Raw genomic sequence first — 19,113 nt, 5'->3', positions numbered from 1 at the left:
ACAAAACCAAACAAAACCAAAACCAAAACCAAAACACGCAATGGCGGTTTTGCAAAACCAAAACCAAAACCAAAACACGACGGTAATCCAGATCCAAAACCGAATCCAAAACCAAAACACGGGGGTCAGTGACCATCTCTAGTTTATAACCTATTTATAACCTGAGACTTTCGGCACTGACAGCGTGAGAAAGTTTCAGGCCAGCTGTTAGATTTCATTATGTGGCAGGACTTCTTTCAGTAAGGAAGTCGTTTAGCATTGTTCTGCTGAATTTTTTTTGGCATGTTCCGGATGGATTATTTTGGGGATCAAGCTGTCAGACAAATTTTATTTTTCCAACACTTGGAATTTTTTTTTTTACAACACCATTTGAATTAAGAGCTTACAAGATTGGATAGTACAGATGAAGAACAGAGTTGGCAAGTATGATTTTTTTTTATAAACTAATGTGGTTTAAGTGATGGGTGTCTTTTATTTACATTTTGCATTGGTGCACTACAGGGCCCAGCGGCACTGGGTGTCAGGGCATGCTGGCACTTGTGGTTCCCCAAGTGCCAGCATTATTATTATTATTTATTTATTTATTTATAAGGCACCACAGATTCCATAGCGCCAGATACAGAACCAAGTAACAAATAGATGAAGTAATACACATAAGTAACACAGATGAGTGTGAGTAATGCTATGGGTACTCATACAGAGTGCAGCAAAAGACATGACAGGACATAAGAGGGAGTCAGACAGTAGACAGACATGGGACAATAGGTAGAGAGACCCCTGCCCATGAGAACTTACATTCTAGAGCCTTGCAGCCATAGATATGCAGGTGCTTGTAGTACTACAACCACCAGCATGTCCATACTGTTCATGGCAGCCAGGGCTTGCTGGGACCTGTAGTTCACCATTGCTGGGACCTGTAGTTCACCGATGTAAAACAGCATTTCATTCATCTATCATTAAACATTTATTACCACACACCCACCACCTAGGGGTGTGGGATGAGCCCTAGTGCTGTCAGTACGGGGCTGGGTGCCCCTAGGAAGAGGGCCTGCATTTAGTTTGCGGACCCCAACTCCCTGGGGATTTGTGTCATTATGGCAAAGGGACACCGTGTTGCGGGATCTCCTGTTGTTACCATCAGCCCTGTCTGGCAAAACATAAGCCTGGTTGGAGGAGAATCAGAGGGACCCCACGCTGTTTGCCCCCCTGATTTTCCTCCAACCAGCACTAGGCTGGCAGCAGTAAGGTTAATTTGACTGGGGAGTGGGGGCACATTTCTTTAAAATGTATTTATTTTTAACACTGTTTACTGCCGGCGGCTCCAGCAGCAGTACAGTCGCCGCACCCGCTAGCATTGCTGATTTAATGTCAGCATTGTGACTGTCAGCAATCACAATGTCTGTATTTTATCAGTGCCGGGCTAATTGAAATACCGTCATTTTCATGTCGGCGGCATAAGTGTTGGTAAGCCAACTACCACCGTTTACACTAGGGGCACCCTTTATCTTTATCTATATTTCAAAAAGTGTATTTCAATGTTTGGACAAGGCTATGTACCTTGATCAAGAATAACTCTTCTTGAAGACCACCAAAGACCATTCTTAACACCTGTAAAGAAAAAAACAACTGTGATAAAATCGCATTATTGCTGTAAACTGACACAATTCTATGATAATTTATATCTTTTGTCTTGTTTCTTGCTACATTATCTTGCCAAATATTACATACTTAGTTAATTTAAATAAATGTCCTTGAAAAGAAATGGGCAACATTTGGGACTCAGAACTACACCTCCTAAGATGCTCAGAAAGCCAGTGACTCAAGGTGCAGCCTTAGAACTGCTGGAGCATCAAAGTTTAGCCATCCCTACTCTTCAGTATTGACCATTTATCTCACAAACCCCTTACATGAATATCGTTCTGCCCAACCCACATTCTCTTTCTTCTTACAGAGCAGTGTAAAACTCACCTCTCCAGTGAACTCTCATGCAGCATCCAGCAAAGCACACACATAGTAGGACGAATCCGAGGCACAGTATCATGACAATTTGGAGTTTGGAATTGCTTGAGGGGGTAGAAACTGACAAAGAGAGGTGAAATGTCAGTGTCTGATGGGGCGATTTCATTAGCGTTACCAGACATTAACCCCTTCCCCAACCCCACTTTTATAATAGTTCTGTGAATGGCATACAGTGGTGCAGGGTAGCATATAAATTTAGAGCAATAATAAAATAAAGTAGCTTTGTTTATTATATCAAGAGTGTCACATGTTCAGGGGCTCTCACAATGATATAGCCTCCCTTGCTCAAGTGTTTGCAGCCGAAAGTACATATAATCCATACATGTTGTTAACAAGTGGCGTTCCTTTTATTGAAGGGTGTTTTGTCTTCACATACTGTTGAACATTTCAATGTGGAATTTTTTTTTAAAATAAATGGACAGTGTCTATTTCTTTAGTACACATGAATAACAGACATGTTGGGTACAATGGGTACTTTTCTATATTAGTAAATAATACACAACTAGAGATATATTGACAATCAACTTTTAGTAAAAACATACATACACCTAGCACGCAGGTTGCATTTTTAAAACAATCACAAAACTTGAGCATAGGTGCACCTGTGTTCAAATCCAAGTGGATCTCATGATACGTTTCCATTTGAATCTGGGTGTAAATTAGAGATGGTCACTGACCCCCGTGTTTTGGTTTTGATTTTGGATCTGGATTACCTTCGTGTTTTGGTTTTGGTTTTGGCAAAACCGCCCTTGTGTGTTTTGGTTTTGGTTTTGTTGGGTTTTGTTTTGCTATTTTTGTAAAAAATAGCATTTTTTTGGTCTAAAATAACCTAATTTAGTGCTCCACAAGTTTCTTGGATAAGTGAGGTAATTCGAAAGCTAATAAATTAAGAAAAAAACAGTTTAATCCCTGGTAGACCGTCCTTAATTCTAACACTTGCCTGCAAATTATACAGACAAACCTGGTTGTCTTCCCCTCCATCTTTGACTATTGGCAATGTAGCCATCGTCTTTGGGTGTATATCACACCCTTCATTTGTAGTTAAATAGAAAACAATTCAGTCATTATAGACTGTAGAATATAAATAGAAATGGACAAAGGCAGTTTGGGATCTGTCTGCATCAGACCCCCTCTCCACTAGTAGTAAAATAGTAAACTATTCATCCGTTACAGACTGTAGAATATAAATAGAAATGGACAAAGGCAGTTTGGTTTCTGTCTGCATCAGCCCCCCTCCACTTGTAGTTAAATAGAAAAAAAAGCAGCCTGCATAGACTGAACAATATAAAAAGAAATGGACAAAGGTAGTTTGTTTTCTGTCTGTATCAGACCCCCCCTCCACTTTTATTGATATAGAAAAAATACAGCCGTTATAGACTGTAGAATATAAACAAGAATGGACAAAAGCAGTTTGATGGCAGTCTGTGTATGACACCCTACCCTTATCGTGAAATTGACAAAACAGCAGCCTTTCAAGACTGTACGTGATATAGAAATGCCCCAAATCCCTTTCCTATTTGGGGGTAGATTGCACCCTACACTTATATTTATACTTATACTTATACTTATACTTATAAGTATACTTATTTTATTTTGTGTGTGTTTTTTTCCCTGATTTAAAAAGACTATGTATTTTTACATAGGCTTTACCAGATGACGTACAAACTACCATCAGGGCTGGTGCCAGCACCTGCTTGCTGATCCTGCTCATATGTGGACTGCTTTGAATCCATTTTAATGAGCCCAAAGCACTTGTAGTGCAAAATATTCAATAAATAGTGCTGCTAAATATGACTTTTTACAGCCAGAAAAATTATTGTTTCACACTGGGGAATATAGGACACCCCAAAGCACTGGTAGTGCAAAATATTCCATAGATACTGCTGCTAAATATGACTTTTTGCAGCCAGAAAAATTATTGTTTCACACTGGGGAATATGGGACACCCCAAAGCACTTGTAGTGCAAAATATTGAAGAAAAAAAAAGCCTCCTCTAGCCTCCTCTCTTCCTGCTCTAACAATTGCTAATAGAATTGGTATCAGAATTGCAATAATAATTGAAAGAATAAGGTATACAATTATTGCTCTGTCCCTGCTCTAATACAGCCTGTGACCTAACCCTGCTCTCTCCCCCTGTCAAATGGCGATGGATTGCTGTGGAGGTGGGTATTTATGCATTTCAAATATCGCGAGAACCGAGCCCCGAGATCCGACGATGTCACAATGACGCTTTGCCTCGATTTCGATTCCGAATGGGCGGGAGAGTACCGAGCTTGCTCGGCTCGGTACTCGGATAGGCAAAGTTCGGGCGGGTTCAGATCTCGGGGAACCGAGCCCGCCCATCTCTAGTGTAAATACACTCTATCTAAACAGTACTAAACAGTAACAGACAGAACAGACTGCAGGATACGAACATGCATATTTACAATTTGAAGTCCCATCAGAACACATGCAAAACAAAAAATGTATAAAAAAAATTACCAACTCATAATACTATAATCATTAGTAAAAATGTGTTTGAAAATTTTTTTTTACTCTTTTACATTAAATACATAAATTAGGATCTTTTTAATGCATATTGTACATGCAATGCGTTTTTATACTTTTCCTACTTGCATACACATGTTCTGTGCCATATAGTGGCACTCATATGTGTAGTTTTTTAATATAAAGATGATGCTGTGACAGTCATCAGACAGCACTTACACCTGCCCTGTAACTGTTGCAAATAATACGGCTAAAAAACACATACTTATGAGAAACCCAGAACTTGAATCGTCATACATTGCCTACGTTCATCCACCCCCTCATTTGCCCATTCCACTGCTTAAGAAGTATGCAGTGGTAAGTGTCATTTGCATTCTGATATGAATTGCAAACAATTGAATTCATTGGTGTAAGGTCCGTTTCTGAGCATGTGCAGAGCTATTTTACGCAAGTTACAGCAGGAAAAGGGACTGAAGTCTGAAGATGAATCAGGCCACTAGAGGCTAATGAGCTGACCTTGAAGTACAAAGATCCTAGATCGATTACCCAGAAAGCAATTATACCAAATTCATATCCGCACACATCTGACACACCCCTCACTAGGCCATGTACAGTAAGGGCGCAGATGCGTAATTAAAATCATGTGTTTAGTGTAAGTACAGATGTTTTCAGCCTTATCTTTTGCACCTACTACAGGACAGTGATATCGACATAACTGGTGATAGTGATGATCGAGACGGCATTGTCTTTGTTTACTACCTATTGCGCATGTGTAGATAGCACAGAACAACTGTACGGATTAAAGAGTTATTTATTTTTTTATTTAGTTAGCTATTTTAAAATTACAGATGAAATAAAAAAAATCTCAAACATATGGATTATATAGGAAAAATATATTCACAATTGTTCTTTTTTTTTTTTTTTAGGTGGCTTGTTACTGCTACCAGTCGTTATTTCAAATTATAATCATATAAAAGTTATGTGCATTCTGATGTGAATTAATAGTAAATACGCATGTAGTAAACATAATGTAATTGCTGGCTACGCTAACAAAAATAACGCACTGTTTATACATAGTGTATTTCCACCCCTATGCAAACTGTAATCTATCTTATATAACAGTTGAATGTAAATGTAGGCAGAACTTACTCCCATTTGCTACAATCCCTCCAGCCGCCTCCATAATGCTTCAGAGTCATTGCTGCTTACCATCTCCCCTCCACTACTAGAACTGCCAAATAATCCCCTCTCCTTTTCTTTTCCTCTCTCCGTTGTTCATCTTCCCTCTAAAAAACCTTGGTATAAACTTACCCCGTGGTATAACTGGGTCTCTCAAGCACATTGGCTTGTTAATAACCATTGTACCACATAATCTGCTGGTTTACTGTTGGTTCTCATTTTTGTACCTTGACTAAAACCAATAAAAAAGTTTATTAAAAAGAAATATATATATATATAGGCAGAACTACGCAAAAATTTTGCACTCAATCGAAACATCAAAATTGCCCCCGTTTTGTGTTCCGACTTTAATCAACACGTCTCCTCTTAGAGTGAATGCTAAGATAAGTTGGGAACTTAGAAAGAATACAAACTAGCTACATCTGTGCTAATTGATTAGCTGATCAAAAGAAAACATTTTCTATTGGTCTTAGTCAGGCTAGATGAGAGCCAAGTCAGAATGATGTCATAAAATATGCTTCACTGATCAGCAGCCTAACACATGTTTTAACAATAGATAACACATTCCCATTACATACAAAAAAAAAAGTTTGCACAGTTACATTGAGATGGGGTGAGATTTCAATTAGGAGAGAAAGAGAGTAGTACTATATAGGACTATCTAGGCAAGCTCCCCGGGAAAGTCTATATAGATAATATATAAAGATAAAGCAGTGTATTAAGTAAAAGTATGAGTGAATAAGGCAATATAGTCGTCCACTGGTGGCTTCCGCATTTGTGCAATGAATTTAATACCTGATCTAGTACAGAAGATCCAGTGTCCGTCCTTATCATAGTTTGGTGTGGTTGAGCACCAAAGTTGCTGATCAGATCTCCCTTCTTTAGTGCATGAGTTGTATGATTTGCCTTCAAAAATGAAGGGGAAAGTACACTGTGCAATCACAGGACTTCCCACAGCACCTATAAGCAAAGAACCAGAGACTGTGACGTGGAGGATCAGTCAATAACACAGTGCATACAACACAACAATAACACAAATGTACTGTGGGGTTACCAGATATACTTTTTTTCAAATCACCTATTTACCCATTACACCTTTGATCTGCAAGTGCCCAACTTTCCCAAGTTCAAATACAAGAAAGCTCCTTCCCAGCTTGTCCTGTGGGTGCCCTCAAATAAAAAGGGTGGTCAAGTAGCTCAGACCCATATTCCGGCAGCCAGAATGGATGGTTAAGGTGTTTGCAGACCCATTCAAGCACAAGGAATGAATGATTAAGTAGCTCAGACCCCTCCCTTTGACACCCGGAATGGATGGCTAAGGTACTCAGAGCTCCATTCCCGCAGCCGGAATGGATGAATAAGGTACTCGGACGTCCATTTTGGCACTCAGAAAGAATGGTTAAGTAGCTCAGACCCTCATTTTGGCACCTGGAATGAATGGCTAAGGAACTCAAAGTCCAATTCTGGCACCCAGAATGGATGGTTAAGGTACTCAGAGCCAATTCAGGCAGCCAGAATGGATGGCTACAATATATTGTATATGAATATACAGTGTATATATATATATATATATATATATATATATATATATATATATATATATCTAATATATAAATGCTTAGTGGCGTCTGTGTGTGTGTGGGAAAAAAAACCCAAGTTGCAGCGCCACCTGCTGGGCAGAGTTATACACTGACCTACTAAATTCTTAGTGTGTGTGGGGAAAAAAATTCAAAAAGGGCTGAAATTTGGTAGGGCTCAAACTCATTTTTGTGAGGTAATTTTACCTCATGAACACACATGTGTAGAGGCGTGCGTTAGTGTGTGTGTGTGGAAAAAACTATTTTCTCAGAAAGGGCTCATCCAATTGACCTGAAATTTGGTATACTGACATTATTTGACAAAAAAATTAGAATAGTCAAGTCAGTTAACTTCCATCATCCCCCCTTCCCCCCGTGGGAGGGGTAGTAAAGGCTAAATTTACGAGTTGAGGGGTCAAACTCATTTTCGTGAGGTAATTTTACCTCATGAACACACATTAAAAAGGCCGCTTGCGTCGGGAACTAACGCTCTTCCCCTGAGGAGGCCTGGGCTAGGTCCAAATGCATGACAAGAACCTTTTTAAGACCTTAAGTAGCTTGATTTGACTAGAATGCATGAGTATCATGCACGGGTTAACTTGTATATATATATATATATATATATATATATATATATATATAAAGAGAGAGAGAGAGAGAGAGAGAGAGAGAGACACACACACACAGACACACGCACAAAAGTAAAGATATACTATAGCACATTGTACAATTTTGAGGTGTCTGAATATTCTATATATCCGTGATTATTGTTGGGTCGCTATATTGGACCTATTGAATTGTATAACAAAAGGTTCAGAGTGAACCCAAAAAAGTACAGATAAACATAATATCTTCTATATTTAGTACGCTTAAGCACAATCAATGGGTGCATGGTATATGGAATATTTTATGTAAAAAGTAATACACTATTGCTGGTTTTCCACATCTTTTTCATGTATATGGCCCGGAATCCTTCATGACCTCCTGAGTAAAGGTGTGAGGACCGAAATTTTGATATGCCAGATAAAAAGAAATTGTTTGGTACGCATATTACCAATCACTATTTTTATAGATTTATCCCTAAAGTATTACACTATCGGATTAGCTTCATGTTTTGGTTTTGGTTTTCGCAAAACCACCCTTGTGTGTTTTGGTTTTGGATCTGTATTTTTTTTAGAAAAATTGCAAAATATGCTAAAATCACATAATTTTGCTCTTTTTTTTCCCTACATTACTATTAACCTCACCAACACTAATTTCAAGTCATTTGCAGCCAATTTTGACTAAGGGTGTGCACCGGCCACTTTTAGTGTTTTGTGTTTTGGGTTCTGATTAGCTGGAGGTTTTGGGTTCTGATTTGTTTTGCCAAAACACCCGACTCAAGGTTTTGGTACTGATTTAGGGTTTTGGGTTCTGATTTTTTTTTTAAAAAGCATAAAAAGTGCAAAAAAACAGTTTGTTTTTTTTGCTTTTCACTCCTACGCTATTATTAACCTCAATAACATTCAATAACAATCATTTCCACCAATTTCCAGTCTACTCTAAACACCTCACACCTCTCAATATTGTTTTAAGGCCAAATGGTTGCACCGAGGTAGCTGGATGTCTAAGCTAAGCGGCACAAGTGGGCGGCACAAACACGTGGCCCATCTAGGAGTGGCACTGCAGTGGCAGTTTGAAAAACTAGGCCCCAAAGAGCACATAATACCAAAAAAAGAGGTGCAAGATGGAATTGTCCTTGGGCCCTCCCACCCACCCTTATGTTGTTGAAATAGGACATGCGCACTTTAACAAACCAATCATTTCAGCGACAGGGCCTACAAAACTGTGGCTGAAATAATTGGTTTGTTTGGACCCCCACAAAACGAGCGGATAAAGAAAAAAAAGAAGTGCAAGATGGAATTGTCCTTGGGCCCTCCCACCCACCCTTATGTTGTTGAAATAGGACATGCACACTTTAATAAACCAATAATTTCAGCGACAGGGCCTACCAAACGACTGTGGCTGAAATGATTGGTTTGTTTGGGCCCCCACATAAAAAAAGCTATTCATCTCTCCCTGTACAAACTAAACTGGCTCTACTGAGGCAAGATGTCGTCCTCATCCTCATCCTCTGATTCCTCTCCCCCTACAGTGTGTACTTCCTCATCCTCACACATTATCAATTCGTCCCCTCTGGACTCCACAATCACAGGTCCCTCTGTAGTCTCTGGAGGCCAGTGCTGGTCTTGATTCAAGAATTGATAATTCATTTTTATGAACATCATCTTCTCAACGTTCTGCGGAAGCAACCTCCTTCGCCGCTCACTGACCAGGTTCCCCGCTGCACTAAAAACTCTTTCCGAGTACACACTGGAGGGGGGACAACTCAGGTAAAATAGAGCCAGTTTGTACAAGGGTTTCCAAACTGCCTTTTTTTCCTGCCAGTAAGAATATGGACTGTCTGACATGTCTACTTGGATGGTGTCAGCAAAGTAATCCTCCACCATTTTTCAATTGTGACAGCATCCAATGCAGCGACAGTAGACATGTCTGCAATGGTTGGCAGGTCCTTCAGTCCGGACCAGATGTTGTCTGCATCCCCGCCAGCGGGTCGTTTCGGAAATCTCAGCTGTTTCCTCGCAGCCACAGGTGTGGAAGAAAATGAAGGAGGAGCTGTTGGCATGTCACGGTCATCTTCAGAGGACAATATTCTGACCAGCAGGTCTTTGCACCGCTGTAGACTTGTGTCCGCCGGAAATAGAGACACAACATACGCTTTAAACCGAGGATCGAGCACGGTGGCCAGAATGTATTCCTCTGACTTTAAAAGAGTGACCACCCTCGGATCCTGGCAAAGTGTACGAAGGGCTTCATCCACAAGAGCTACATGCTTGGTGGAATCGCAATGCTTTAACAGCTCCTCCCTCACTTTCTCCTGCTGCTTCTGCAACAGCCTGATCAGGGGAATCACCTGACTCAAGCTGGCAGTTTTGGAACTGACTTCTCGTGTGGCAAGTTCAAACGGCTGGAGAACCTTGCACAACACGGAAATCAGTCTCCACTGCGCTTAACTCAGGCGCATCCCCACTCCTTTGCCTATGTCGTAGGTGGCTGTGTAGGCTTGAATGGCCTTTTGCTGCTCCTCCATCCTCTGCAGCATATAGAGGGTGGAGTTCCAGTGCGTCACAACTTCTTGTTTGAGGTGATGGCAGGGCAGGTTCAGACTTTTTTGATGTTGCTCAAGTCTGCGGTAGGCAGTGGCAGAATGCCAAAAGTGTCCAGCAATTTTGCGGGCCACCGCAAGCATATCCTGCACACCCCTGTCACTCTTCAGGTAATGGACTGCAAATTTATTGTGTGGGCAAAACATGGGATGTGCTAGAAATTGCCCATATGTAATGCCCGCACAATGTTACTGGCGTTGTCTGACACCACAAATCCCCAGGAGAGTTTAAGTGGGGTAAGCCACTGCGAGATTATTTCCCTCAGTTTCTCTAAGAGGTTGTCAGCGTTGTGCCTCTTATTAAAACCGGTGATTCACAACGTTACCTGCCTTGGAATGAGCAGGCGTTGTGGAGATGCTGCTACTGATGCTGCTGTTGCTGCGGAAGGGGATGCATCTACCCAGTGGGCTGTCACAGTCATATAGTCCTTTGTTTGCCTTGAACCACTTGTCCACATGTTCGTGGTTAAGTGGACAGTGGGTACAACCGCATTTTTCAGAGCACTGAGGACACTTTTTCGTACTTCTCTGTACATCTTTGGTATCGCCTGCCTAGTGAAGTGGAATCTCGACAGGGATTTGGTACCGGGGACACAATACCTCCATCAACCGTCTAAATCCCACTCCACTGATGGCGGACACCGGACGCACGTCTAACACCAACATAGCTGTTATTGACGCAGTTATCCGCTTTGCCATAGGATGACTAGTGTCGTACTTCGTGCTCATGGCAAACGACTGTTGTACGGTCAATTGCTTTGTGAAAGACGTAGCGGTCTTACGACTTCCCCTCTGGGAAGATGAACGACTACCAGCAGCAACAGCAGCAGCGGCAGTAGTAGGCGTAGTGCTGCAGGATCCTCCGGAAGAATCCTGGATTGAAGAGGACTCAGTCATGCCGGTGACATGGCCCGCAGGACTATCTCTGATCGAGATCGTGTCGGAAATTGACGAGGAAGGTGTTGCTGGTGTGTATACATCAAGACCAAGGGATTTAGGTGTCCCTGGACTGCTGAAGGTCCTAGCCACAGTTCCTGAACTAAACACTGAATTATGAAGGTTATTCAGGTGACGTATAAGGGAGGATGTCCCTAGGTTGCCAAGATCCTTACCCCTGCTTATTTGAGCTTTACATATGGTACATATGGCCATACATTTGTTGTCCGGATTGGGATAGAAATAATTCCAGACCGTAGAGGTGGATTTCTTGGTCTTCTGGCCAGGCATGACGATGGGCTTTTTCTTCCCATGGACAACAAAGGTTTCCCCCCCTGGTGGCTCATTTAAGATAACCACATGAGCATCCTCCTCGTCAAGTTTCTCCTCAGCACCAGCTACATCAATATCCTCCTCCCGATGTACAACATTGACACCTTCATTATCCAAATCTGGATCTACACTGTGGGTGATCCTTCCAGCATATGCAGAGGGCATGCTGCAAATGGTGGAAGGAGCCACCTCTTCCTATACAGTGATGGGAAGGTCAGGCTTCGCAACCACCAACACCCTTGGACTCGCTTTGGGGATTTGTGATGTCATCTGTTTAGAAGGCAGAGTTGTTTGCTGTGTTGTTGATGACAGCTTAACTCTCTTAATTTTTTTGGAGGGGGGGGAGGAGGGGGGCTTAGATCCTTGGGTGAAGCTGAACCACTAGTCCTGAACACGGGCCAGGGCCTAAGCCGTTCCTTGGCACTCCGTGTCGTAAATGGCATATTGGCAAGTTTATGTTTCTCCTCAGATGTTTTTAATTTCCTTTTTTTACTAATTTTAGTGAACTTTGGGTTTTTGGATTTTACATGCCCTCTACTAGGAGATTGGGCATCGGCCTTGGCAGACGACGTTGATGGCATTTCATCATCTATGTCATGACTAGTGGCAGCAGCTTCAGCATTAGGAGGAAGTGGGTCTTGATCTTTCCCTACTTTATACTCCAAATTTTTGTACTCCATTATAGTTTAATCTCTGGTACTAATATTTCTGGACTGCAAGAACAGTGAATGTAATTTAATTTTGCAGTACTAATATTTCTGGACTGCAAGAACAGTGAACGTAGTTAAATATTGCAGTACTAATATTTCTAGCCTGCAAGAACAGTTAACGTAGGTAAATATTGCAGTACTAATATTTCTGGACTGCAAGAACAGTGAACGTATTTTAATTTTGCAGTACTAATATTTCTGGACTTGAAGAACAGTGAACGTAGGTAAATATTGCAGTACTAATATTTCTGGCCTGCAAGAACAGTGAACGTAGGTAAATATTGCAGTACTAATATTTCTGGACTGCAAGAACAGTGAACGTATTTTAATTTTGCAGTACTAATATTTCTGGACTGCAAGAACAGTGAGCGTAGGTAAATATTGCAGTACTAATATTTCTGGACTGCAAGAACAGTGAACGTAGGTAAATATTGCAGTACTAATATTTCTGGACTGCAAGAACAGTGAACGTAGGTAAATATTGCAGTACTAATATTTCTGGACTGCAAGTACAGTGAACGTAGGTAAATATTGCAGTACTAATATTTCTGGACTGCAAGAACAGTGAACGTAGGTAAATATTGCAGTACTAATATTTCTGGACTGCAAGAACAGTGAACGTAGGTAAATATTGCAGTACTAATATTTCTGGACTGCAAGAACAGTGAACATAGGTAAATATTGCAGTACTAATATTTCTGGCCTGCAAGAACAGTGAACGGAGGTAAATATTGCAGTACTAATATTTCTGGACTGCAAGAACAGTGAACGTAGGTAAATATTGCAGTACTAATATTTCTGGCCTGCAAGAACAGTGAACGTATTTTAATTTTGCAGTACTAAGATTTCTGGACTGCAAGAACAGTGAACGTAGGTAAATATTGCAGTACTAATATTTCTGGACTGCAAGAATATATTGCCATAGAAATTTTTTTTATACTTTTTAAATAATTTTTTTAGATTTATTTTTAATTATTTTTGTATAATTTTTTTATAATTTTTTTTATTATTTTGTATAATTTTTTTTTTTTTTTTTTTGATGATTTGTTAAAAATTTTAAAATAACTAGGGACTTAGCAGAACAAAGCACAGGACACAGCACCACTGGACTCAGAAGGACAGAGCACAGGACAAAAGCACCACTGGACTCAGCAGGACAGAGCACTGGCCAAAGCACCACTGGACTCAGCAGGACAGAGCACAGGACAAAAGCACCACTGGACTGATCAGCAGGACAGAGCACAGGACAAACTAACCACTGGATTAAGCAGGACAGAGTCACAGGACACAGGAGCACCACTAAACTACAACCTCCCTCTTCTCTGATCTGAGCCCAAATGAAGATGGCGGCCGCAAGCGGCAAATTTATGCAATCCGAGTCTTGCAAGATCCGACGCGAGACTTGGACTTCATAGCCTCGGTTTGATTTTTTTGGCCGCCGGAAATACCCAAACAGTGTTCGGATCCCGTCGGATCCGCACTGTTCGGGTGGGCTCGGATTAGCGCAATCCGAGCCCGCTCATCTCTCATTTTGACCACCTCACAGGTCACATTATTATTTTCATACACTTTTGGACAAATACTGCAGCGACCTGGCTGAATGCTAAGCGACAGAGCAATGACTCAAACACACGGTAGTTCCTAGCACATATAGGACACATTGGCACACAGCAGTGGCAGAAAAGAAAAGTGGTGCAAGATGGAATTGTCCTTGGGCTCTCCCACCCACCCTTATGTTGGATCTTAAAAAGGACATGCACACTTTAACAAACCAAGCACTTCAGCCACAATAGTGCCACTCCTTGTGCTTGGTTTGTTTGGGCCCCCACAAAACAAGGTAACAATGGCCTTAAGCCACCTAAGGTAACAGTGCTGTTAATTAACTCTACTGTGGCCAGATGTTGTTGTCATCATCCTCAGCCTCATCCTCACCCTCATCAGTGTGTACATTGTCCTCACAAGCTATTAATTCATCACCGCTGGAATCCACCGTTACAGAAGTCTCAGTATTTTGAAGTAATTGGCGGGAAAGGCCTTCCTCGTGGAACTTGAAGTTCACTTTTATGAACATCATCAAGGTTTCCGGCTGTGCTGAAAACTCTTTCCGAGTACACACTTAAGGGTGGGCAGCTTAGGCAGTGCAAAACGAGTTGGTACATGGGTCTCCAAATTCCCTTTTTTTCCTTCCAGTATGTAAAGGGAATGTTTGATATGTCTATTTATATACCATCCTTTGGATGTTGATAGTAAGATCAGGTGGAGTTACGGCAGAGGTTTCACGTTTTTGGTCAATTCTTTAAGACCAGATGTCAAAATTTGGTGCAGAGTCATCTGCATCATCCCTGGGTCTATTGGGAAAGCTAAGTTTTTTCCTAGCAGGAGGAGATACCATCCTGTCACATAACACTTGAGCTATCATCTTGCTCACCAGGAGCTCCTTGCATCTCTTCAGATATTGGTCAGTAGGAAACAAAGTGAAGACATAGGTCTTGAAATCGGATCACTACATTTTGGCAATTGTGCTTGATCCTCGGTTTAAGATTTTGATAACTCTTGGATCCTGGCAAAGTGAATAAAGTACTTGATCCACAAGTCCGACATACTTAGCGGAATTGCTTTGTTTAATCTCCTCCTTCAGTTTCTCAAGCTGCTTTTTCCAAAAGTCTAATTAAGGGAATAACTTGACTCAGGCTCGCAGTGTCTGAACTCACTTCACAGGTGACTACTTTGAATGGTTTCAGCACCTTGCACAGCACAGAAAGTATTCTCCACTGCGCTTGACTAAAATATATCCCCCCTTCCTTCCCCTTCCCAATGTCATAGCTGGTGGAGTAAGCATGTATGGCTTTTCGCTGTTCCTCCATCCTCAGAAGCATATATACAGGGTGGAATTCCACCTTGTCACCATCTCTTGCTTCAGTTGGTGGCAAGGCAAATAAAATTGCTCTTGCAGCTGCTGCAATCTCCCACACGCTGTTGCCGAATGCCGGAAATGTCCAGATATTTTACGGGCCACAGACAGCATCTACTGCACGTCCCTGTCATTTTTTAAAAAGCTCTGCACCACCAAGTTTATTGTGTAAGCAAAACAGGGAATGTTATGGAATTCACCCAGCTGTAATGCTCTCACAATATTGGTGGCGTTATCAGAAATGACATATCCTGAGGAGAGTCCAAACGGGATAAGCCATGTTGCAATGACATCCCTTAGTTTTTGTTGCAGATTGTCAGCTGTATGCCTCTTAGTTAAGCCGGTGATACACAGAGTAGCCTCTGACAAATGTGACGGACTTGGGTACATGCTGCTGCTGTTCCTGCTGGTGAAGGCGAATCACCAACAATATCATCTTCATCAACATCCTCATTAGCACCCTCGTCGGCTACACAAATATCCCCCTCATCCTGTTCCAATTCCAAAGTGGCATCCTCAATTGGTGCATTACTGGCTACACTCGGGCTGTTCAGGCACACATCAGCAGAAATGTTGAAAGGGGCCTTCTTTATGGATAGACTATCTGAATGGTCACAATTACACATAGCACTCATGCATGGACTCTCCTCAGAGATTGGTGTCATTTCTGAATGTTTTCTTCCAGCTCGGCTTTTACATGTAAAAGTATTTGTGCACCACTTTTGGAGTTCGAATTTCTTGGTCTTGCTTGGTCACAAGTGACCTTACAAGAAGATGCCTCAGTAACAATTTTAGATTTCGCACTCAAAGAGAAAGGCAAAGGTTTCATTCTTTCTTTGCCACTGTGTGTTTAGAATGTCGGCAATTTTTTTTCCCGGCAGATAACTTTTCATAGATTCCAGCTCTTTTTTTCTTCACCAAGGTAAAAAAATTTTTTTTAATGTTTTTTTCCCTGACTTAAAAAGACTAAGTACTTTTACATAGGCTTTACCAGATGGCGTACAGGGATTACTATCATCGGGACTGGTGGCAGCAGCTGCTTGCTGCTCCTGCTCTTCTGTGTACTGCTGTGAATCCATTTGGATAACACCCTACCCTACAAATTCAGAAAAACAGCCTGCAAGGACTAGTATATTATATTTGTATTTCAGCAATGACAAATTCAGCAATGGAGCTCTTGTCTTTGGGTGTATTTAACCCCCTACACTTTTTGGTGCAAATTCAGAAAAAAATCCTGCAAGGACTAGTATATTATATTTGTATTTCAGCAATGACAAATTGAGCAATGGAGCTCTTGTTTTTGGGTGTATTTAACACCCTACACTTTTTGGTGCAAATTCAGAAAAAAAGCCTGCAAGTATTAGTATATTATATTTGTATTTCAGCAATGACAAATTCGGCAATGGAGCTTTTGTCTTTGGGTGCATATAACAACCTATACTTTTTGCTGCAAATTCAGAAAAAAAGCCTGCAAGGACTAGTATATTATATTTGTATTTCAAAATTACAAATTGAGCAATAGAGCTCTTGTTTTTGGGTGTATATAACACCCTACACTTTTTGGTGTAAATTCAGAAAAAAAACCTGCAAGGACTTGTATATTTGGATTTTAGCAATGACCATTAGCAATGGAGCTTTGTTGAACACTGCTACCACCCTCCTCTTTCACTTCTGTAAGTTTGCCTGACCAATTGCTCTATACTCTATCCTACCACTTCTATATCCCTCTCTCAAATGACGCTAGATCGCTGTGGAGGGCGGTATTTATAGATTCCAAAACTCACGAGATCTGATGACGTCACAATGACGTTTTGCAATCCGAAAAAACGCGAAAGTATATATGTCATATATATGTCATATATATATATATATGTACAAGTTAACCCGCACATGATACTCATGCATTTTTTTGTGAAATAATGTCAGTATACCAAATTTCAGGTCATTCGGATGAGCCCTTTCTGAGAAAATAGTTTTTTCCACAGACACACACACACTAACACACGCCGCTACACATGCAGGGGCGGATCTAGAAAATGTTTGTTCCCCGGGGTGATGCTAGGGCGGGGCAATGTAGGCCCCGCCCCCTTTCCGACTTCTGAGGCTGCCGGGGGCTGCACAGTATGTGCAGGTCCGCTCGGCAGTGACAGCCAGGGACAGTGTGCTGCCCGGCTGCTCTGATTGTGTTTAAAACACAATCAGAGCAGCCGGGCAGCACACTGTCACTGCCAAACGGACCTGCACATACTGTGCAGCCGTCGGCAGCAAACCCATTCTAGAGGGGGGGGCGATTGTCCCGATCGCACCCCCCTGGATCCGCCACTGTACACATGTGTGTTCATGAGGTAAAATTACCTCACGAAAATGAGTTTGACCCCTCAACTCGTCAATAGTGTCAGTATACCAAATTTCAGCCCTTTTTGAGTTTTTTTTCCCACACACACTAAGAATTTAGTAGCTCAGTTAACCCGTGCATGATACTCATGCATTCTAGTCAAATCAAGCTACTTAAGGTGTTAAAAACTCCCCACTGTCACCCCCGGCAACCACCAACCACTCCCAACTGTCACTTCTCCTTCAAGAAATATATAGGTCAGTGTATAACTCTGCCCAGCAGGTGGCGCTGCAGCTTGGTTTGTTTTTTTTCCCACACCCGCCACTAGGCATTTATATAGTAGATATGTATATATGCATATATTATAGATGGGCGGGCTCGGTTCCCTGAGATCCGAATTCATCCGAATTTAGCCTATCCGAGTACCGAGCCAAGGAGGCTCGGTACTCTGCCGCCCATTCGGAATCCAAATCGAGGCAAAACGTCATCGTGACTTATTCGTATTTCTGAGCTCGGTCCTCGCGAGATTTGAAAAGCATAAATACCCGCCTCCACAGCAATCCATCGCCATTTGACAGAGGGAGAGAGCAGGGTTAGGTCACAGGCTATATCAGCGCAGGGACAGAACAATAATTGAACACATTATTGTTTCTATTCTAGACAAATCTAATATTAATACCAATTGTTACAGCAGTAAGATGAGCATAGAGGAGGTTTTTTTTTACAATTTCTGGCACTTCAAGTGCTTTTGGGGTGTCCCATATTCCCCAGTGTTTTACTGTAATTTTTCTGGCTGTCAAAAGTCATATTTGTCAGCAGTATCTAAAAAAATATTTAGCACTCCAAGTGCTTTTGGGGTGTCCCATATTCCCCAGTATTTTCTGGCTGTCAAAAGTCATATTTGTCAGCAGTATCTAAAACAATATTTAGCACTACAAGTGCTTTTGGGGTCTCCCATATTCCCCAGTGTGAAACACTAATTTTTCAGGCTGTCAAAAGTCATATTTGTCAGCAGTATCTATCTAATACAATTTTGGCACTACAAGTGCTTTGGCCTCTGTTGAAGCGAAAAAGAAGTGTAACTGAGAAAAAGTGCCAATAAAAAAAAAATTGCCAACATGCCATTCTACACACGCAGTGGCAAAGAATGAATGAGGCAGATCCAAAAATGTTACCGAGCCTTCTTGTACGGTCACTCGTGACCAAGCAAGACCAAGTAATTTGGAGTCTAAAAGTGGTGCACAACTACTGTTACGCGTCAAAGCCGAGCTGCAAGAAAACAGTAAGGCATTAGAGGATAATGTATGCTCAGAATCAGAAATGACACCAATCCCTGTGGAGAGTCCATCCACCAGTAGGATGTCTAATCGTGAGCATTCTGATAATGTACCTATAAAGAAGGGCCATTTCAGCAGTTCTGC

The 19,113-nt window shown here is 41.5% G+C and overlaps 1 protein-coding gene across 2 annotated transcripts in view; it reads right to left on the bottom strand.

Moving 5' to 3' along the window:
• The window catches only part of LOC142160381 (matrix metalloproteinase-9-like), a 69,248-nt gene that overhangs the window by 44,218 nt on the left and 5,917 nt on the right, over positions 1 to 19,113 (bottom strand). For both annotated transcript variants that reach the window (XM_075215286.1, XM_075215287.1), the window contains exons 4-6: positions 6,481 to 6,645; positions 1,969 to 2,079; positions 1,558 to 1,608 (exon numbers count right to left, since the gene is read on the bottom strand). In XM_075215286.1, the coding sequence (XP_075071387.1) occupies positions 1,558 to 1,608; positions 1,969 to 2,079; positions 6,481 to 6,645 (327 nt within the window). The remainder of the gene's footprint in view (positions 1 to 1,557; positions 1,609 to 1,968; positions 2,080 to 6,480; positions 6,646 to 19,113) is intronic.

This window comes from Mixophyes fleayi, chromosome 6 (genome assembly GCF_038048845.1).
Source record: "Mixophyes fleayi isolate aMixFle1 chromosome 6, aMixFle1.hap1, whole genome shotgun sequence".
Classification (NCBI taxonomy): Eukaryota; Metazoa; Chordata; class Amphibia; order Anura; family Limnodynastidae; genus Mixophyes; species Mixophyes fleayi.
This window is presented reverse-complemented; position numbering and strand designations above follow the sequence as displayed.